Here is a 21285-nt window from a genome sequence, read left to right as displayed (position 1 = left end):
GTACCTGCAAATCGGCATCTCCATAATTTGAGTTCTTCCCAGACCAATATTAGTAGGGTCTGGTAGCAGCAGTTCTGCCTACACATCCAAACTTCATTGTCCAAAACTCCATTATCCAAGGAGTCTGACCCGAAAAGACGATGAAAAATAAAATAAAATGCAAGAGTGACAATAACAGAGAATTAAAACATTATGGAGTCCGATTACATTAGAGTCTATTTCCAAAAAAAAAAAAAATTATAATAAACGAAAAAACAAGGGACAGGGATGAGGGTTCCCAAAGAACTTCAGACAAAACATAGAAACCTGGAAAAGTGAAAATGTGTTAAGGGTTAGGATCTCTACACTACCCTCAGTCCTTTCATCTATAAAGAAACAAAATAATATCTGCCGCGTTCACTTCATAAGGCGGCGGAGGAGACTGGCTTTTATACTTGCACTTTCAGTTTGTCAACCTAAAATACCGTTAGGAACGTAGGATGGATGAGTTCTATCTTATTAAGCTAAACGCTGTTGCAGATCTTGGCGCTGCGTGATTAGAAAACTGAATAATAGTACAAATCTGAATCTTCTCAGCTCGTTCCATATAAAACCTCGGAGCCAGGGTCCTCTCCAAATGGAAGATTTAGATCAGGTAGCGAAAAGGCAGTGTCTCGGCTCCCAACCTCTTGTTGCACCTTGGAAGAAACATTTGAGGGACAGGAGCTTTGTGAAGTGCCAACGTTATTGCAATGAACACTTGTTTTCATTATTGGAGTAGTGTCACCAACCGCATTTATTTGCTCATGTTGGTGCCAAATGGCTTCACCAGACAATATGGCTTTCATTTTTGTCTGCGGCGACTGCAACTCAAGCTGTAACCAAAACATAAAACCAATATTACAAAACATGTTATACATGCTGATAATCCTGAAAATGTAAATGATTGCATACTTGGTTTTTTGGCGTCTCGCAAATGATTAAAAAAGCAAATCTACACTAAGCTATCATCGACATAAGTTATGTACTCCTCAAAAGTAAGTAGTTTATTCAAACTTTCATGTTGATAATTTTTTAATACAAAAATTTTCAAACAGAGTGTGAACAGTTAAGTTTTCTTTTTCTATTTTATTCTATAAGCTACGAAACAAGTAGTTCAATGGAAGAAGCATCCTTATTGGAGGAAACTACAAACCCAGAAGACCATATTTTGCATTATCCATGCATAAAAAAAAGTCAACCCTCAAGAAAAGATGAAGCACTGCATCATGATTCATGGAGCAAGCTGGTCACTGATGCATAATATACACATAATGTCCATGTACATATTCTGACAGCGGTGGACTTCCTACTTAAGTGCAATGGGATGGGAAATGTTTTACCAGGATAGCAACTCTAAGAGGATGAAACGAAAAGTCTACAACTTTCAACATCTGCATCTTAACAACACAAAAGAGACCGCGAAATGCAGGCGTCAACCACTCCTCTGAACTGACTAAAGGCTAAAGAATCATGTCAAACAGTACATAGTAAGGAGAGAAACTGGCAAATTACGCATAAAAAATCCTATTAGTGAAATTTATTGTAATCCTATGAGGTAAGACTATTGCACAACAGCCGCATATATTTCTGCACAATAGTCACTCCGTTACGACTTTTCAGACTGTAAGTTTTATGTATATTATAAATGCATACATACTTAGAGCCTACAGAGAGTAGTAACAGCGCATTCACCTTCACTTTTTTCAAGCTTTCATTTGTGGCCCTCTGCTTCTCAACAACGAGGCGTAGAGTTGCCAATTCCTGCTCAGAGAATAAATTAAAGAAATCAATATCCAGGTATCTCCACGAAGACATATTGGGACATATAGTATAGTATCTTTAAGACGTACATTTTCCAAATTTCTTCTTTCCTTCAACAGCAGACTCTCCTCCTCTTTTAATTCAGCTAAAGTCTGCATGCAGCCACAATATTTTATCACCACGCTATGACATATGAATCCAACAATATTCAGCACACCACCACAAACAAACCAAAGAAAGAACAGGGGAGGAGAAACTACTGAAATGCAACCAGTGAGTAAGTTATTCCGAGGATATTTACGCTGCAAATGAAAGAGATCCCAAGTTTAACCCCCGTCGTTCAGAGCTTTTAGTATGATCTGCTCAGCAAAGATATCTTACTCATGACTTTCGGATACTTATTACCATTAAGAGTTGGAACTTTTTGTGGTTTGAGCCTTTGAGCTAAGACTTCAATTAGCCAAAATACATAAACTTAATTGGAATTTCTTTCGTTCAAGCCAAATAGGTCATAAACTTTCCACGAATATCGTACTAGTGCAAATACATAAACGGTATATTTACCTTCTTCTTTCTTGGCCTCTTGAAGATGGTTGATTCATTTCTAACAGCAACCTGCACACACCGAACATAACACAACCCAATAAATTAGTCAAACAAAACACTACTCAGCAAGTTGAACAGTAAAAAAAAAAAACATATCAGAGCTAGCCGGCTCGGCAGATATAGAAAAGACCGCAAACAGCTTACAAGTGAAAAAAAATATATAACCAGGTACACATGACAAACGGAGTGATCGAAACCACTGCAAAGTCCATGTAACAATAAATCCACGTATTCTAATTCCCACCGCTCCGAGACCCAAAAAACACTTTTAAAGGGTTTTCCAACGATTTTCTCGTAACAATATCAATGTGCATTTCACTTATGTACATACGGTGACAACTTCAAATGAGCAACCCACACATTATGCAAACTTCCCATACTCTTTTTAGTTAATTTCTTGGAGCAATTCGCGTCTCGGGTTTCGACCAAAAATGTGCCTAATGCAATCATTCAACCTTAAAAAAAAAAAAAAAAAAAAAAAAAAAAACACAGAGAAAACCCTAAAGGGCACCAAGCAACAACAAATTCAGCTTATAACCCAAAGAGCCACTTTTTTATATCTTCCTTTGGGACCCACCAAAGCATAAAAAGGCTAACATGCCAGGCTGTCACTTACGATCTCGTGACAGACAGTCCGATCACAAAGTTTTCCCATTTGACTGAGTTTCCATTGGATCCAAGCTTGACCTCGTCTTCATAAAAGGAACTGTGTACCCATTGATAACAATACTTCTAGGGATGTGTGGAGCCTTCACACAGCCCAATTTATTTTTTACATTAATTTTTATACGTTAATTTTTTTCAATTCATCTTCTTCAACAACCGAAAATTAGAAGAATATGAAAAGTAAAACAGTATGTCTAAATATCATTCCCTATTTCTATCTTGTTTTAATGCTCCATATGGAATAAACGACGTCGCAGGGCGCTGATTCGATTTGGTCGTTACCATGCGTCTGCAGGAAACGCCAAACTGCGCCCGACCGCATCCAATGATTTCCCCCTCACCGCACAACCACTACCAGCAGCACACCAAACCACACAACACGCAGGCCTATTTTGCCACTAAGACACGCCACCGATAAAGCAGGTCGCCATGTTTCTATATTCCCCAATTGCCCTCCAAGTTTCAAGTACGGTTTGACTTTCACGGACAGAATTACGTCATTTCGTCACTCCGACAGACGAGGGTTGGACAGTTTATGGGTTGGCTGAGACTTTGTCCAATGACGAAAATGCCACTGATAGAAGGGTATTTTGGGGTTTCCAGCGGAACAAGCGTGACAGGAGCGGAAAAGAATAGTCAAAGTGTCATCGCGTCCTCTGAAAAACCCTAAAACCCTAGAAAATAACGGAAGACGTTGACAATGGTAAAACGACAGCGCCCAACCGGCGAGCAGAGAAACCGGTACGGTGTGCTGACCGAATTTGCCCCGGCGGCAAAGATGCATCCACAAGCAAATGCAACGTAGGGGCATAATAGTCAAAAGGACAACGACCGGTTGGAAGCCCCCTCCACAAACAGACTGCGGAAATAGAAAGAGACGGACGGGTTCCACTCCCGTGTAAATACCCTAGGTTCTAAGGGGTAGTTTCGTCAATTAGATAATCCAAAAATTAAGATAAAAAAGTAGAAAAAAAGCCACCGAACCAAACCCCGGGCCGACCCTAATGAGTGACGGTGACAGAGACATATACAGACCTTAGATCTCGCGGCATCGGTCGGCTTAAGCAGCTTGCTGGACTCTTCGGAGCCGTCGACGCCGCCAGCCGAAGTGGCACCGCTCCAGGAAAGTGGCGTGGTGGGGCTGGCCCCGGCGCCGCTCGACTCACCCTTCTTGCTCTTTCTGTCCTCAGCATCGACGTCGTCGGCATGGTGGCGACGTGGCACGTTCCTGGAGCGGCGCTGCCTTACGCACCACCGCAAAGTCGGAAAGCCGTGAATAGAACTGCGCTTCGACGGCGGAGGCGGCGCGGAGTGCTTGAGGCGGAGAAGAAGGTCGACGACCGCCGCCTCGTCGTTCATGGCGAGCTTGACCCAGCCGCCGTCACTGTCATCGGGGGAAGTCATAGTGTATTCACTGACGGTTTTTTGCTTCTCCTGGGTTTTTGAAAAGAGGGAGAGGACGAAGAAGAAGAGGGTGGCGAGAGAGAAAAGGGGAGAAAGAATCTTTTTAAATTTATGTGGGTTTGTCTTTGTACAGAAAGAAGAAAAGAAGGAAAGAATATAAATATAATTGAAAGCTTTGTCGACTTTCTTTTCTTGTGTTTCTCATCAACAACAAACTCACAAGTCACAACTCTTCCGCTTCTTCCTCTTTGTGTGGACTTTTCCCATTTTTATTTTTATTTTTTTTTATCTGTCGATCTTTTTCTCAATTTTATGGTGGGCCATGGCAATGGGAACAAATGGCAGTGCTGGACCAACCTCGCGTGGCCCTCTTTTTTGTTTTTTTTTTTTTTTCTTCGTATTTGCTAATGGTACATACTAGCTCATTTGATAGGGTTTGTAGTTGTAGATTGGTTGAGGGCTGTGGTGTGGGTAGACGCGCTTGGGACTGGAGGTGAGTGAGGACGAAGAAATGGGGCAGATGTAGAAGATAGTGACGTCTGTCAGTTAGTGATGCGGCACGTTTCGCTTCGGATGTTGGCACTCTTTATATATATATATTTTTTATGTTTTTTGAGTACATAGATATTGGAAAGAGAGTTTGACTAAGTCACATATCAAACAATCTAATTTGGTATCGAACTTGTTATCCATCAAATTCGAACATAAAATCTTTCATTTTTAAGTAGAAAAGAATAACACCATACTGTAATACTGAGTAGATACTTTTATATTTTAATTGTTGAGTTTTTTTTTATTTTTTTTTAAAGTAAATCCTTTCCGTAAAAGGGACAAAATTTTATTCCAAAATTAATTTACAAACCAAAGGCCCAAATACACCTGTAAACAAAACAAACAGGGGCCACCCAAGCTAACATAAAAAGCCCAACCAAGGGCCCAAAGCTAGATACATAACAAAAGAAAATTCTAAAACCCTTCTACCACCATTGCAATAGTATTTCCCAATCAAACCGCTTCGATTTCCCCAGCAAACGCCAAAAATCCTACCAAGCAGCACCGCAGATATTAAATGAAGGAAAATCCCATCATCTAGCCACGAACGCCGCTAATCTCGGCCAGAAATTGAAAGAAGTCCATGGATATACCACAAAAAACACTATAAAAAAAGACAGACAGTGAAAGAGGTAGTGTTGCAAACACCCGAGCAGGCATGACCATCGAAACTCTACGCATCCTTTCGAATGATATCCGAGATACCATTCAAGATTATTTAGATTTCAAATATTCTTAAAAATTTTGAAGTTGAAAACGTTGTTTTTAAAATGAGAGTAAACGTTGTTTTTGATCCAATCAGTCTGAAAATCACCGTTACATAATCAACATTTGATGCATTAAAAGTTGATATTGGACTAAGATACTTGTATTTACTTTATACATTTACTATTTAACGATCAGATTTGCAGCCAAATAGATAAAATATCATATATCACCGTTAGATAATCAACGTATTAAGTAAATGATTGTAATTGGTCCTCCAAATTTGAGTTAATGACACAAGGTTTTGGAAGTCTCAAAACTGCCACATAGCCAAACCCGGTCCGACCTCGACAAAAAACCGGTCCCTAAAACCCAAGTACCCTTCTAAACCCAGTAGTTTTCTTCGTCTCCATCTTCGTCTTCCTCAAATTCCAAAACCTAGGCCATCATCCATTTCGGCTAACAATGGCTCTCCAACTGAGATCCAGGCACCGAAACCTCACGAACCGATCTCTCACCCACCTGTTCTGCACCAAATCCTCCTCCTCCTCCAACCCATCTGACCCAAAGGACCCATCTGACCCGAAGGAACCCACCGACGCAAATCCCCAATCTCACTCTTCCTCTCTGTCTTCCTATTTCAGCGACGTCAAAGCCAGCCTCAGGCAACATCAACAGCAGCAACAACCGCCGCCGCCGCCGGAACAGAGAAGACCCACTCCTCAAAACCCTTCATATCCAAACCCTTCTCCCTCCAGGACCTCCAAAGTTGCTTCCTTGGAAGAAATCCGCAAAAACCTCTCCGAGTACCGGCGCCGAACCTCCGTGCCGGACCCCACCGAATCAGGCCCTGCAGCTTCGCAACATTCTTCTACGGCTCCAGGTTTCCCACAGCAAATCTCTTTTCAAGAGCTCTACAAGAGAAATGTGCTTGGCAAGGCCGAGGGCGGCAATGCCAATAGTGACCGGAAGCTCTCTTTCGATACGATTCGAGAGAGTTTGAGGAAGATAAAGAATCCCAGTGTGCAAAATGATAGAAAGGACCCTTTGTCATTGTCGCGGTATACAGAGAGTTTGCGCCTGGAGCCGAACCAGCCGAATGTGATCGGTGGGACTGGCACTCCTTTGCCGTCGTCGATTTTTGGTAAGGAGTTAAGAGAGGAGAAAAATGCAGAAAATGGCTCGAATGAAATGAAGACGAATTTCGTGAAGATGTACAGTTATGCAGAGTTGGGGGAGAAGTTGAGGAAGTTGAGGCCGGACGAGAAGGGGCAAAACTGGTTTTCATTGGAGGAGTTAAATGAGAGGCTGATGAAGTTGAGGGAGATGGAAGAGAAGGAGACTCAGGCCGCCATTGGCAACCTTACATTCCGTGATTTAAGGGAAAGCTTGGTGAAGTTGCAGATGTCGGACCAGGAAAAGGCGAAGAAATCATCGAGTAAGTGAGCAGTTTTGTGCTGGATTTCTTTATTGTCTTGTGTTATTTGAAAAGTTCACTTCTTGAATTAAGCAGTCTGTTTGCTGAGATGTTGTACTGATGGAATGGGATGAAATTGAACAGATTCCTGCTCAACAAGCCATTTTCTGGAAAAACTTTTGTGCTTCTTGCTACATAGGAGCCACAATTCCGTATCGCTAATTATTGAATAAGAACCTTTTAAATTATATTTGGATTTAGTTCCAAAGTTTGTTATGACTGGAATGGCTCCAGGCTTAATGACAAGGTAGAGTCTAGTCTGGTACTCTGTTTCTGACAATTTGGGATAAACTTGAATTTTATAGTATTGTGTTGTTTGCGTACTATTTTTTAGTTTGTTTACAGAATTCATAGGTTTAAGTTTGCTTTCATACTACATGTGAAATTTTTCCATGTTTGGAGTAAGTTAAATGTGTTTCAAATATAGTGATCTTCCCCAACTGAAACTAATTCGCTTTCCTTCCTAGTTTGATTAAAATTTGAAAACGAGGACTAGGTACAGGAATTGGCTCAAGTTCTGTCTTATGTTTTCTTTCCAAATCGAAGTGCTGGATTATCACAATGTAAAGTAGAAAAGTGAATTAACAAATTTCAGTTTGTTGGTTTGTATGTTTTAAATTTTTAATTTACAGCTAAAGCCACAACAAAAGTTTCAAATTGTGTTGCTCGATTGATTTTATTTGATGCGTATCTTGCAATTTACTGATTGATTCTGTTGTTGCAGCAGTCCAGAGAATTGATGTCTTGTCACATATAGGTCGAACTCCTAACTTTATGCTGCAACCTCCGAAGGAAAATTTGGTCGAAAAGGCAAGTATAGCTTTTCTGTTAACTTTACACGTAAGTTAAGAATTTGCACAAGATTCACGTAATTCAAATACTCAATTGTCCTTACTCCACCATGTGCTATGATGTTGTCCTCAATATTAATCAGCCTTCATAACAACACATAGTATGCACGACTATCTGTTATCACTTGAGGTCTTATTTGGTTCATGTTGTATGCTATCTGTTTGAAAGCTCAGAAAAATTTTGGTTTTCGCTTAATAGATGCTTGAATTGTCGTGATTCTCACACGAAATAATTCTACATTGCAAATTTTGTTAATTTTGATCAATAGTTTGGTGCCTAATATATTAATAAAATGTTTATGCAGTATTTCCATCCAGATAACATGTCTTCTGCAGAAAAACTGAAACTTGAGCTTGCCAAAGTTAGAGATGAGTTTAAAATGTCAGAGTCAGATTGTGGTTCTGCTCGAGTTCAAGGTATCGATTTTAGTTTTGGGTTCATTACACCTTTTATTTGCAGAATAATTTTTCTGAGTTTCTTGTCCATCATGCCAAGTGTTCTATCTTTATCGTTGGCACATACATTCAAGCTAATTTTTGAATTGTCCAGAAATTTAATTCCTTTTTTCTTTTGGGTTTTTCAATTTACTTGCAAACAATCTTTCAATCTCCTTTCATCCATAACATTTTTGTTATCTTTTGAAAGTTTTCTTTCTATATAAGGCTCTGTTGTTGTTGTTATAGTATTTATTCTTTACCAATGCTTGGTGGTTCAAGTGGTAAGGAGCTTGTTCCCCTTAAGCAAGGTCTTGAGTTCGAGCCTTGTGAATGGAGAAGCCAGCATTGGGAGAGCTTCCTCCACCATCCCCCGCGAATGGGGTCCGACCCGGCACGAGGGATTAGTCTCGCCTACGTGCGGGGGATACCAAAAAAATAATATTTATTCTTTGCTATCACATTATACTATTCGTAGAGAAGACAAAGGTGAGAAAGGTTACCATGCACAAAGATGTTGACACTGGTTTGCATCGCAGGGTTGTGTCCTCTTATTATTTTAACCGGGTGATAGCCCCCTTGACTTTTGCTTTTGGTAAATAAACATCAGAACAAGAAAAAATTCGAGGCACCTTTCCATCATCAATGGAGCTAACTAAAGTAATTAAACAGACAAATAGGAAGAAATATTTTATGTAGCGAAGGTTCAAGAGTTTTGGAGATGTACTTAGATGGTCTGTGGTGTTCAATAAGGGTGTTTTAAGTTCGTATATTCTACAAATATAACATTGGTTGTCATGCATACTCTTTGTCAAGGGCCGTTTGTTGAGCTTGAATACTGCCAGAGTGGTTCTTTGCTTGGTCTTTGGTGTGGGGTAGAGTCCTCACCTTTGAAAATTTCAAGATGTCATTTTGGGTAAATACTTTGTAGCTGAAAAAATGCTAGGAATCAATTCACCACTTTCTGCTATACTCAGCTTCAGAGTTGTCATCTACTTTCCTCTACTTCTATGTGGTTCAGTTAATTATGTCTGGCTCAGTGAAAGGTTTCCTTTGGCGGACAGCTCCCGTGTGTATACGAAGAGACAGAAACAGTAGACACTTTTATGTGAAAAAAAGTTGTCTTGCTTATCAAAGAAGGGGAGAAAAGGAACAAGTTGAAACCGGGATTTATTATTTTAGCTGTTAAAATGGTTGATGACCAAGAACTGATTTGAAGAGAAAAAATCTTCAACCCCACACCCCTTTTGCTGGGGAAAAATAAAGGGTTTAACTGTGCTGAAATTAGTACATACATAGCACGTTTACCCCTTCTGACACTTGATTTGAAGGTTAACTAACGTTTTGTTTTCTTGGTTGCTCTGCAGTGGCACAATTGACAACAAAGATCAAGCATCTATCTTCAGTTTTACATAAAAAGGTCACTATGGAACCAATAATCTTCTGTTTTATGCTTTCACGTTTATATTTCATAAATTTATCGTCATGCTAATATTTGAGGCAATTTGACTCTTTTCTGTTTCTAGTGCACAATTTACATGCTACAACTTTGACTTGGGTTTGAGATAATTTGTGAAGTTTTAATAGTCCAAAGTAATTAGAGATAAAGTTAATGGTCGGCATGTTGGGTGGATCAACGCAATGTATCTATTCCTAGCTTTTACTCTGAAAGTTGACCTTGAAAACAGATGTTGACACTAGTGTGCAACTATCTAGGTGCTGGTGTGTTTGGGTTTACACTCATAAGTTTCTCGTGATTCTGTTTACCAAATTCCGCACTCTTGTAAATACAGAGGTGTGTACCAGACATTTTTAAATACATATCTAACGCTCAGACACCAACATACATGTTTGGTACATACTTGCCACCCTCCCATTACTCTTATAGCTGTTATCATAGTTATTGTTAGCCTTAAGTACTCCCTTTAAACCTCACTGGAGCAAAAACTACTGTCAATAGATATGGGTTGTGAGATATGCATTACTGCCTTGTACCCAATACAGGAATGAGTCGTCAGGGTTTTCCTTGTGACCAAAAAAGTAAAAAACCATATGCTGGTGTTGGATTTTAGGATACCGAATGTGTGCCAAGTTGTTTTATTACTCGATGTAAAATCTTTGCATATTTGTTTAATGTAGGACAAGCATTCTCTGAAGGGTCTTCAAGCGATGGTGCAGCAGAGGAAGAGGTTATTGAAGTATCTTCGAAGAACTGACTGGGATTCTTACTGCCTTGTGCTCTCTAAACTTGGTCTCCGGGACAAGCCAGAGTTTCTTTCCAAACTTGGTCTCCGGTACAAGGAAAATAACAAGAATTAGACCAGTCGGCACTGTTTCTCCATTTCTTCAGCATTTTGGTTCGTGCCCGGTCAACCATTACTTCTTCCAGTTTTGCAGTGAAGAAAAGCGAAATTGAAGGCCCGTGCTAGTTTCAGTTATATTTTCTATCTCTACGTTTCGTTTTTGTTTGCTATTTCTCTTCAAGTTTCGGACTTCACTCTGCATTCGATTTCTGGTCGTTTCTCTTTTCGCCGACAGGATGGAATTTTTGTAATTGGATTACAAATTAGGGGATAAATTTATCAAGTTTCGCTATATTAAGCATATTGAAAGATCTGAATTCATTCTCGATTGGTTTGGATGCAAATTGGTTGAATATTATAGTTCCGAAGCGAAAACCGTCCGTAAAGCATACTCTAAACTTGCACAAATACAATCCTTTCACACATCTTTACTCTTAAAAGGCACAAATACAATCTTTTCACCCTTCTTTGCAGAGGTACCATAAATCATGTGTGGTTCGTTTGCCTCACTCACAAACAAGGCACCCATGAAGCAAGAAAAAGTTCCTTTGGCTTTCGGTATGAACATAACCAGGAGGCGGAACTATTTTCTTCAGCGACGAAGAGAAAACCATCCACGAAACAATATCAGCACTGACATTATTACAAGACCTCAAATTTATCTCCCTCAGCCCTTTGCAGTTCTTCACCACTCCCTTCACCCCTTCTGATGTCAAACTCCCGCTGCCCAACAAGTTCAATTTCTGTAGGCTGGGACATCTTTTCCCAATCATAGCCAGTGCCTCATCATCGATTCCCGAACGCATCCATTTCAATGCCGTCAACTTCGGAAGTTGAAACTCAATGAGTAAACAAAGATTCTTCCTAACTCTACCATCTATCTTCAATTCCCTAATCTCAGAGCATCTCTTTAGTACTTCTACAATGCCTTCTTCTGATACTCCCTTACAGCCGCTCAAATTAAGCACTTCCAAATTGGGGAAAATGGATGCGAAACTTGTCAAAAAGGCATCGTCTATTGAGCTATTTTGAGCCAAGTTCAGCGATTTCATTTGATTGTTTGCCTTACAATCCGTCTCAATGTCTCCGTCCCCAATACCTGTTCCTGCCATTTCCATTGTATTCAAAACCAGACAGCTTGCTATGAGGATATAGAAGGTGATATCGGTCACCTTACTGCAATAATTAAGGTTAATATATCTGATACTATGGAGGAACAGGGATAGCTCGGCCATGTCCTTGTCTCTGAGAAAATGTGCCGACTCAAGATCTAAGTACTCAAGGGACTGGTACTCACTCAACAAAACCCGAATTCCAGCAAAACTGTAGTTTGTACATCCAGAAAGAATGAGCTGCTTTAAAGGCAAATGTGCTTCTGCAACCGCATCCAGAAATTCATCCGAAATCATCCAACCCGAAAGATCAATAGCCAACAAAGCTTTCGAGCTTATGAATGGTACTTGAGGTGGTACGTCAAAGGATAGGTTCCCAGTTCTACTAGCCGAAATATAATTCAATTGGCGACAGTCACAGAGGAGCTTAGATATGCCATTCAGTGTTATGAAGTGACAAAAGTTCAACACAATTTGGCATAAACACAAACAGTTGGTGGACAAGAACACAAGCGATTTATCAGTGATGAAGCTATTACCAGAGAGGTGGATCTTTCTCAGGCTCTTGAGCTTCTCCGACAGCGATAAGATGCCCGAATCGGATATCGGCCTCGAGAGAGGGGTGGAATCTGAAACCCCAATTGGGGAGAAACCATATTCATCATCAGGCCAGCCGATGTCAAGCTCTTCAAGGCGTGGAAAAGAATCTGCAATCAAATTCAGATCAGAATCCCCAAAACATCGGATTTTGGAGCAGTTCAGACTCCTCAAATTCTCCAATTTCGAACCCAATGATCTTAAACCAACCGCGGGTAAAGTCGCCTGATCGGAAACGTTGAGGGATTCTAGGTTCAACCCAGATAGCGCAATTTGATGCAGAATTGGGTTCATGTCGCCATGGAATTTGGCGAGGTCGATGTGTTTGAGACGAGGGAACCGTCGGAGAAGACGAGGGAGGAGGGATTGGAGTGCTGGATCGGAGCGTTTGAGTTTGAGAGTGGATAGAAGGTGATTGGTGAAGGAGAGGAACTGCTTGCTGACGAGAGATAGTGAATTGAAGGGAGAGGGGTGGTCTGGGTCTAGGTCTAGCAGTAGCTGTTTGAGTATCAATTCCCAGCATTCTTCTGGCAAATCTGCAGATTTCTCTGCCATTGCTGTTCTTCTCCAAGGTTTGGAAGAAGCTGAAGCGATGGAAGTGGATGTGGATGTGGATGGGTGGGTGTTGCGGGCTTTAGCTTTAAGAAGGAGTTCACTTAAATAAATAAATAAATAAAAAGACCTTATGATATCATGTATATGATATTTCAAATATGGTCACACTCTCTAAAGTAGAAATTTTGGTTTCAAATTTTGAAAATTTTGGTGACTGGCTTCTAGGCAAACCTCCTCGCAGTCTCTGCACTCTTACCTCCTTTATCATTGAGCGGTCATTTAAGGGCCTTAGCTGGTGATCCGAACTGTTTTTCTCTCGACGATGAAGCATGTACCCATCGTTTCATTGGCCGAACTTAACCCTTGTTATTTTGAAGTCATATCTAGTATTTAGATTTTACCTCGATTTGGTACCGCTCTCATCAAAAATCAATTTTACGGTATAGACGCTTATGACCTTCCTCTCTATGACCTGGAGTAATGATTCCTCTGACATTACGACCTTTACCACAACGATGTCGTCCATATGTTGCTGAGGTGTGATGCCTAGTAACGGCTATTTTCACACGCTATTATGCTCTCTTTGTAACAGAATTGAGAGAAAGAATCCAACGTAGATTCTTGAGAGTTGTAATCGATTTTGTTACTGTTTTCAAAGCTAATGAGCTCGATTTCCAATTGAATTTAAAGCATGAAATCACTGAGAATGTAATCTCAGAGTTGCAGAGGAATGGAGAAGGGAAGAAGAAGGAAACCAATTGTTCTTCTTCACTAGTAAGTAAGACGTCTTAGTATCGAATCTCATGAATGTCGAGTTCGTTACCAATTTATTCCTCATCCCTTAGAATAATATACCTTCGTATAAAAAAAAATTAAAAAAAAAAATTCTATACCAACACAGCATGTATTCATGGAAGGCAACACAAACCATAAAAGAAAAAGCAACACACAATTTCTAGTACGTTTACTGACCATATCTCTCATCGAGATGATGTGATACAATATCGTTACTCTTTCAGCATATCTAGTTTTCGTGCTCATCGAGTATGTCTTCACCAATGCAATAGATCGTAGTACTAAATTGATTTAGAGTATCTTGAATAGCAAGGGGTGTGATATTTCACTCCTTAAAAATACCTATGTGATTGACCTAAAACCCCAAATATGTTTACAATTGAAGTATCTACATAACAGGATTCAACCTAAAGAAAATATGCCAGAGGCACAAAATTTTGAAAATTATTGAAATATAGTTGACCCTTTTTTTATTTGAACGATACTCTAATCTAATCTAAACAGTAGCTATGAGATTTATATTTTTAATTTTAGATATCAAGTCCTATGTTGAAAAGTCCTCGTTTAAGTTAAGGTTTCAACTCTCTCTGGTCAGAAGTCCTTACACTAGAATGCTAAGGGCTGGTTTGGTATTGCTGTGCTTTGAAAAAAAGCTGCTTCTGCTGTGATGTGAGAATAAGCAGCAGAGTGTTTGGTAAACTTTTTTGTAAAAGTGCTTTTGAAAAAAAAAAATAATATTATAGTGTTTGGTAAACTTTTATGTAAAACAAATGTGAAAAAAGCTAGTTTTTCAAAGCTGGGTTTTGCAGCTTCTTGTTTTTGGCTTTTTTTCATCCAAAATTGTGAAAAAAAGCTGAAGCTGAATGTTTACCAAACACAAAAACAGCTCCTAGCTTTTTTTTATACCAGCTTTTTTCAGAATCATCTCAGTACCAAACCAGGCCTAAGTCTCGTCTTTAAGGTTTATGTTCTCGAGTTTCGAGCCCTTTCTCGACCCAACACCACCTTGCTTAGCGTATTTCCAATGAGAGACCGTATGTTAAGGTCTCTACCCACTACAACAAATCGGTCATTTACCTAGAAACATTTTAGCAAGAAACTTATCTTTCTCTCTATAGAGTTTCTTTCGGTGAGAAAAATTTCGAGTTCTAGCAAAAGTGAGCTCATTTTGATCTCCATGCTAGTGTGGAATTTTTTTTCATCTCCCTCTAGGTTTAGTGGGAATTATTTTTCCTTCTTGCCAAAATATTAGCTAGGAAATTATTACGTTTCTCGCTGAATAAAATTTTTAGCAAGAAAAATGAGTCCCACTATGGCACTCTTGCTGTATTTCCCAAATGTCTCAAATACGGCGATGTTTTATTCATACATACAGTGAGAAATATTTTAATGAGGTTGAATAAGGGTTTAGTGAGAAAATATTTTCTCGCAGACAGCCCAAGTTTTTTTAAGCCCAATATTTTTCTAAGGGTCGTTTGGCGTGAAATAAAAAAGAAAAATGAATTACCAACTAAACTCATTCAGTCACTCTGCTTCAGTCTATCGCTTTGTCTCTCTCGTTCAACCACACTCACTTTGTAGAACGAGAAAGCAGTTAAGGGCATTGCACTCTTGAACGTTCTGAAACACTCTCCAAACTCATTCTTGTTGGTCGAAGACGGTAATGGTAAGCTTTGCACTTTGTTGACACCCCAAAATGTCACATGCAAGCCCAACCAAATCTCAAGACCCAATCGTATAAAAGACCCCAAACCAAGCCTAAACACATGCAAAGGAATAGAATCGAGAAAAATGATTACTTATAATCATGCCACGCTACAGTTATTAAACCAGATAGAAATCACACTATGCCTACGAAAATCCATGCATCTACATCACGCCAAACCTCATCACTTTAAATCACTATTCATGCTAAAATAAGCCCAAGTCACGTGCTCAGGGATTGCCAAATGAATTTTGGTGTGGATCGTTACGGAAGTTCAATAGGCCTACGTGGAGTCAAGATTATAGAAGACTTTGGGTTGCTTAGGAGCCCAAAGATCTAAGCCAATAACCTTTGTAGTCCACATGGGCAAGTTTGAGAGAAGACCAGCCTAGTTTCTTTCTTTCCTTAGCAAGCCAACCAATCTAGTTAAGAAGGGACCAAATCCTAGTCCTAATTTCACTTGAAAGCCTAGCAAAGCAGACATTTTAATTAATAGAGAAGTTGACCTTCATTTCCTAGCTCACGCTGAAGATCAATGCTTGAAAGCCAAGAGACACGTTACCAGAAATAACACATGTGGAAGTTGACCCAGAAAAGCAACGCCTCGGAAGAAAGTCCAACGCAAGCTTTACGAGACCAACAATATATATTTGTCTTATACAAAGAAGAAAAGCCACAATGAGACCAGGAGAAAGAAGAAGAAGACCAAGCCATTATTAGAGATTCCTTAGGAATCCTAGAAAGGGGTCATTATCCTACAAAAGGGAGGTTAGAACCATTAAGGGAAATCCAAGAACTCAACCTAGAGAGAAAAGCTTAGAAAGTTAGGTGGATTGTATTGCACCAAGCTAGGAAAATCTCTCCCTTAGTGCAAACAGCCACAAATCCCAGAAAGCATCACCCCTGCAACCTTAGTGTTTTCCATACCTTCCTCTAAGCATACTAGCCATCATAAACCTTGTTACCACTCTAGGAAGCCGAGATTATTCAAACAAGAACACCATGCAACCATGCCAACTCTCTCTCTCATGCTAAACTGATAAACTTCTAGCTTCCACATCATGCCTCACTTAAGCAAGTCATTATTTGCTTAACGATGCTATCTTTGAGTCATTAATTCAACTGAGATATTTCCTAAGACGTGCTAATCCTTTTGAGATATTCCAGGATTTGGTACAAAACTGAACTGAGGGAGACAAGAGGATGCTTTCAAAGCCTAAGTCCATCTTAACCTAAAAGTCCCCAACACACCACCTTTTCTTCATTCTCGTCTCTTTGAATCATAACGGCAATTTCCACTTTTCTCTTTTCTCTCTTTTTTCTATTTTTTTATTTTTTTTATTTTTATTTTTTTCAGATTTGCACTCTAATTTATCTTTTTCTTATTGGGTTCACTTTGTTTCCTACTTTCTATTGTCCCTTATGTGGTATTTGAGTAATGTTAGGGAGACCAAATTTTTTAAACCAAATGATGTGTCACCAATAAGAAACAAGCATGTTAATCGACACTTAATTAATAATCCAATCATTTACAACCGCATCATTTAGTTTGCAAATTTGGTTTAAAAAATTTGGTCTCCTTAACATTACTCGTGGTATTTTGGTTTATAAATATAGACCCGATTAAAATGGAAAATTAATATATTATTTTTGAAATTTTAACTGACAGAATGCCCATTTTGTTGAAAATCATGAATTGATGCCTCTTTCCATTTCACCTATATCACATATTGTTGTCTCATTCTCTCTATCTCCCACCCATTTCAACCATGATCTCTTGTAAGTTTCAATTCAAAATAGTTGATTTTGATCAACTAAGGGTTGTGTCGTTAACTTATATTCAATTGGAAGTAGGACAACTATAATTTATAGTTGGAAAGCATTGAAAAATTGTATACCATCTGCATCTGCATGATCTCCTCTTAGATAAGTTGCTTGACTTTTAATTTTATTGTTTTAACCTCTCATGTTGTCCATGTCGTGAAATATATGTGGATTTAATATATTTATAAAATATGGATAACGGGACAACATTAAATTATGAACTTGGATGTTGTTGCCTGCATGTAACATTTTATACCAACATGTATAGTTTTATATATTCCATTACAAGGACTCTACCGCCACTTTTTGAGAATTCATTTAGGGGCTTCAACTAAATCCTTTTGTTATTGACTCAAAGATTTATTTTGAAGCACATGAAATCATAAAGTTTTATTTTGATGGGAGTTCACACATATTCCCTCCCGAACCAAGCAAAACCCACTCTAGTGTATGTACCAAAAGACGAGACTATTTTAAAATGTTGATAACAGTTCTTTCTATATATTTGCCTTACAAATTGAACTGATGAATTAGGTTCTTCCGCATATCCGGATGGCTTGAAAAACTGAAGGAATGAGCGGTATGGATAGCAATGGAGGTAGAAAAGGCGGTAAAATTCGTGGCATTGGTCGACAAAGAAGTGTTATGCCCCAAATACAATGGTTCTGCTCTGAATGACAGAATCAACAAGATCATCAGGAAAACACGTCGTGAAACTCTAACCAACGTTATCATCCCCTCTTATGATGTCAAGTTTCTCCAATCAGTCATCTTCTCCACCTCACAGGTTAAACGTGATGAATCGAAGGATGTTCTGCTAGCATATGTCTGTATTGGCACATCCGCAGCACCATACTATGTCCCTCTTTACTATTTCGAGCACAAACCATCAAATGGCATCCCGAGAGCATTTAACCTCGTCGATGGTGAACTTGCAACCAACAATCCGGTACATATATACACTCTTAGACTTCCATTGAATGAAGAAGAGATTATTTGGTGTAGTTTTTTTTACAATTACTTAAAACTTGTATATTTTTAATTTTTTTGACCAAAAAAAATGAGAGAGGGCACGTGCCCCCAGCCCTTCATCAGCTTCGCCCCTGCCACAGAGCATCGATATGAACGTGAACACAGATCAATGCAAGTTCTTATGATCTTATCTGCAAAAAAATTGGTTGAATTAATTGCAAAAAAGTCAAAACAAAAGTTATTGTGCATTCATTCATTTTTTGTTTTAGTTAGAGAAGTGCATGATAGTTTTATTTTCTTGAGTGCAGAATCACAGCTCCCTATATGTATATGTTGAGAGTTGTCCCGCGTGGAAGGAGGTTTGCTATGTGCTTATATGATATTAGGCTACTTCTTATATTGCCAATTGGTTTTATGGTGGAACCTTAAATTTTATCATGGTATCAGAGCAAGGTTATCCACGTGTGAAGCTGAACGGCCACACACGCTTCATGTCACCCAATTGTTGTTCACGTGTAGGTTTGAAAATCCGCCACACGTGCGGGGGTGTGTTGAGAGTTGTCCTACATCGGTAAGGAACAAGGTTTGCTATATGCTTATATGATCTTGGGCTACTCCCCATATTGCTAATTAGTTTTATGGTGGAAGCTCAACTTTCATCAATATAAAGATTCAATAGCATGAAGGAAATTTTTTTTCTTCAAACGCAAATAATTTCCTTAGTCTTGTTCGTGAGAAAACAGTTCTTAGATAAATAATATCTGATTACTCAAGGACACAGTAAATATATGAAAAGAAAGCACTCGTACATTTTTGTAAAAATTATTATTCAACTAGCCGCAGCCATCTTCGAAAAAAAATATTAGTTTTAAGGCAGTACTTCAGGAATTGGAGGTGGATCAAACATTGGTGGAAGCTGATCAACAGGAGGCAGAAAAGGAAGTTCTGGTGCTGGTGGTGTGGACCCAAATGGGAATGGTTCCTGTGGAGTTAAGGGCATTTCAGGAATTGGAGGTGAATCAAACGCCGGTGGAAGCTTATCAACAGGAGGCAGAAAAGGGAGTTCTGGTGCTGGTGGTGTGGACCCAAATGGGAATGGTTCCTGTGGAGTTAAGGGCACTTCAGGAATTGGGGGTGGCAGAAAGACTTCTGGTGATTGTGGAATCGGAAGAAACGGTGGCTGATCAATCACACCAGGGTCTGGTGCGGTTGGGGTTGATATAATAGGTGGTGCAAACGAAAATGGAGGCGGATCACCCAGCAGCGGCGGTGATGTAAATATAGGAACAAGTGGGGGTGATGGAGTAGTACTAGTGTCATCACCTGGTGGTAGTATGTCTGGTGTAGGTGGAGGAAAACTAAAAACTGGTTGGTCTGGTGTTGTTGGTACTAACGGTGGAGGAAAACTAAAAACTGGTTGCGCTGGTGTTGTTGGTACCAACGGTGGAGGTGTTAGCCACGGAAGGGTCGGTGGTTGTATCGATTGATCTGGTGGTGGGGAGGGAAATACAAAAGGGATTGGTGGGGGGAGGAATTCTGGTGGTGGTGGTGGACTTGGAGATGGTGGAGGGGGTGAGGGAACTAAGGGTGGTGGAGGAGGTGGAGAGGGTGGTGGCGGGGACGGAGGAGGCGGTGGCAATGATGGCGGTGGTGCGGAAGGTGGCGGTGATGATGGTGGTGGAGCAGTGGCTACGGGTGGGGGTGCCGCTGGTGGTGGAGATAACACTAGTGGGGGTGGAGATAGTACTACTGGTGGTGGAGATGGGAGTGAAGGTGGGAAGGGGAGAGTAGGAGGAGAAGGCGGAATTCGCGGTGGTCGAGGTGTTGGGGCAAAAGGGTTGTTTGGGGAAGGGTTGGTAGGGAAAGGCCATTGGCCACAGCTTCCAAATAGGTATTGGAATAAGGGATCACAGTTTGATCTTGTTCTTCCTCCTCCACTGCTACCTCTACCTCTACTTCTGCTTCCGCTTCCGCTTCCACTTCTGCTTCCGCTTCTGCTTCTGCTTCTGCTGCTTCTTCTGGGACTGCTTCTAGTGCCTCTTGATCTCTTTTCTTCCTCTACTTCCTTGTGTGTAGGAACTTGCTGAGCATCTGTTATTGTTTTTGTGATCAGAAGCAGTGCTAAAATACTCGCAATGACTAGTATGTTTCCTTTCATTTCTGGTGCATGTTTTTCTTTTTTCTTTCGTACTTTGAGAGGATTCAAACTTATATACGGAGAACAAAAGGTTGAGTTTAATCTTATCACTAATTTCGTTTCTAAATTTGACTTTTGTTAGATAAAAATATTTGTCAAACATGTTTCTAATTGGTTTAGTATGAGGTGGTGTATAGAAGTCAACTGCTAAACTTGTGCGATGCTTTAAATCCACACCAGTCTGCATTTATGTGCTGCTGTTACCGAGTTAATATGAATCAGATAAGAATCTACCGATATGGATTTGATATTTTGGAGCAACTTTTACACTATCATGTGTTGTTATTAATTGTTGTGTTACAATATATATAGACGACATTGTTAATACATCATACACTTCAAATATATTGTTACAAAATATATTTAAGCGTTGTAAGAAAAATACATACATAATAACGTGTGACAATCACGTCAAAAAATCGATACAGTGAACATCAGTCTCTCTACATCTCCCTCTGGCTAAGGCTGGAGTGGGTTGCCTAGTTTGAAGTGCCAATGTTTACAACACAACCAAGAAATGAAATGAAATGAAAATATGGTGGGGGTGTCCTGCATGCTGCATCCCTATGTGCATGCTATTGAATACACATTTGCTTCCTTAATTTTGTTAGATTGATATATAATAAAATTCTCAAGCTTGTACTGAAAAACAGTTGGGGAAAGATCCCAATCAGTTTAATCTTCTTTTTTAGTTGATTTAGTTGATGCAGACTGTAAGAAATTGTTAGACCCTAAAAATGAGAAAAC

At 39.7% G+C, this 21285-nt stretch overlaps 5 protein-coding genes across 7 annotated transcripts; 2 read left to right on the top strand and 3 right to left on the bottom strand.

Moving 5' to 3' along the window:
- Positions 1-388: 388 nt before the first annotated feature.
- Positions 389-4660, bottom strand: LOC137708753 (uncharacterized). 2 transcript variants are annotated; one of them, XM_068447905.1, is made up of 5 exons: positions 4090-4660; positions 2347-2397; positions 1872-1934; positions 1714-1782; positions 389-854 (listed from the first exon to the last, which is right to left on the bottom strand). In XM_068447905.1, the coding sequence occupies exons 1-5, from the start codon at positions 4456-4458 to the stop codon at positions 573-575; spliced, it is 834 nt and encodes a 277-aa protein (XP_068304006.1). In that variant the 5' UTR covers positions 4459-4660; the 3' UTR covers positions 389-572. The 2 variants fall into 2 exon arrangements, with proteins under 2 accessions (XP_068304006.1, XP_068304007.1); XM_068447906.1 differs by having other exon boundaries at positions 706-854; positions 1679-1782.
- Positions 4661-6103: 1443 nt separating this feature from the next.
- Positions 6104-10973, top strand: LOC137707887 (uncharacterized). 2 transcript variants are annotated; one of them, XM_068446822.1, is made up of 5 exons: positions 6104-7153; positions 7920-8002; positions 8349-8460; positions 9846-9898; positions 10618-10973. In XM_068446822.1, exons 1-5 carry the CDS (start codon positions 6181-6183, stop codon positions 10795-10797), a joined length of 1401 nt encoding a protein of 466 aa, XP_068302923.1. In that variant the 5' UTR covers positions 6104-6180; the 3' UTR covers positions 10798-10973. The 2 variants fall into 2 exon arrangements, with proteins under 2 accessions (XP_068302923.1, XP_068302922.1); XM_068446821.1 differs by having other exon boundaries at positions 7917-8002.
- A 314-nt stretch (positions 10974-11287) lies between these two features.
- LOC137708935 (F-box/LRR-repeat protein 3) lies at positions 11288-13045 on the bottom strand. Its single transcript, XM_068448093.1, has one exon. The coding sequence runs from the start codon at positions 13043-13045 to the stop codon at positions 11288-11290; it is 1758 nt and encodes a 585-aa protein (XP_068304194.1).
- A 4916-nt stretch (positions 13046-17961) lies between these two features.
- Positions 17962-18809, top strand: LOC137708934 (patatin-like protein 5). The gene is made up of 2 exons (XM_068448092.1): positions 17962-18318; positions 18789-18809. Exons 1-2 carry the CDS (start codon positions 17962-17964, stop codon positions 18807-18809), a joined length of 378 nt encoding a protein of 125 aa, XP_068304193.1.
- A 400-nt stretch (positions 18810-19209) lies between these two features.
- On the bottom strand, positions 19210-20499 carry LOC137708933 (vegetative cell wall protein gp1-like). Its single transcript, XM_068448091.1, has one exon. It carries the CDS (start codon positions 20497-20499, stop codon positions 19210-19212), a length of 1290 nt encoding a protein of 429 aa, XP_068304192.1.
- Between the last annotated feature and the right edge of the window lie 786 nt (positions 20500-21285).

This window comes from Pyrus communis, chromosome 11 (assembly GCF_963583255.1).
Source record: "Pyrus communis chromosome 11, drPyrComm1.1, whole genome shotgun sequence".
NCBI classification, from domain to species: Eukaryota; Viridiplantae; Streptophyta; class Magnoliopsida; order Rosales; family Rosaceae; genus Pyrus; species Pyrus communis.
This window is presented reverse-complemented; position numbering and strand designations above follow the sequence as displayed.

Excerpts from the sequence above, each read along its gene's own strand:
- LOC137708934 (XM_068448092.1), top strand. The coding sequence starts at position 17,962 with ATGGAGGTAGAAAAGGCGGTAAAATTCGTGGCATTGGTCGACAAAGAA. Across the intron at positions 18,319-18,788 it reads AACTTGCAACCAACAATCCG|AGCAAGGTTATCCACGTGTG; the intron begins GTACATATATAC and ends TCATGGTATCAG.
- LOC137708935 (XM_068448093.1), bottom strand. The coding sequence starts at position 13,045 with ATGGCAGAGAAATCTGCAGATTTGCCAGAAGAATGCTGGGAATTGATA.
- LOC137707887 (XM_068446821.1), top strand. The coding sequence starts at position 6,181 with ATGGCTCTCCAACTGAGATCCAGGCACCGAAACCTCACGAACCGATCT. Across the intron at positions 7,154-7,916 it reads AAAGGCGAAGAAATCATCGA|CAGTCCAGAGAATTGATGTC; the intron begins GTAAGTGAGCAG and ends CTGTTGTTGCAG. Across the intron at positions 8,461-9,845 it reads TGGTTCTGCTCGAGTTCAAG|TGGCACAATTGACAACAAAG; the intron begins GTATCGATTTTA and ends GTTGCTCTGCAG.
- LOC137708933 (XM_068448091.1), bottom strand. The coding sequence starts at position 20,499 with ATGAAAGGAAACATACTAGTCATTGCGAGTATTTTAGCACTGCTTCTG.
- LOC137708753 (XM_068447905.1), bottom strand. The coding sequence starts at position 4,458 with ATGACTTCCCCCGATGACAGTGACGGCGGCTGGGTCAAGCTCGCCATG. Across the intron at positions 2,398-4,089 it reads CCGATGCCGCGAGATCTAAG|GTTGCTGTTAGAAATGAATC; the intron begins GTCTGTATATGT and ends CGGTGTGTGCAG. Across the intron at positions 1,935-2,346 it reads AGAGGCCAAGAAAGAAGAAG|ACTTTAGCTGAATTAAAAGA; the intron begins GTAAATATACCG and ends GGCTGCATGCAG.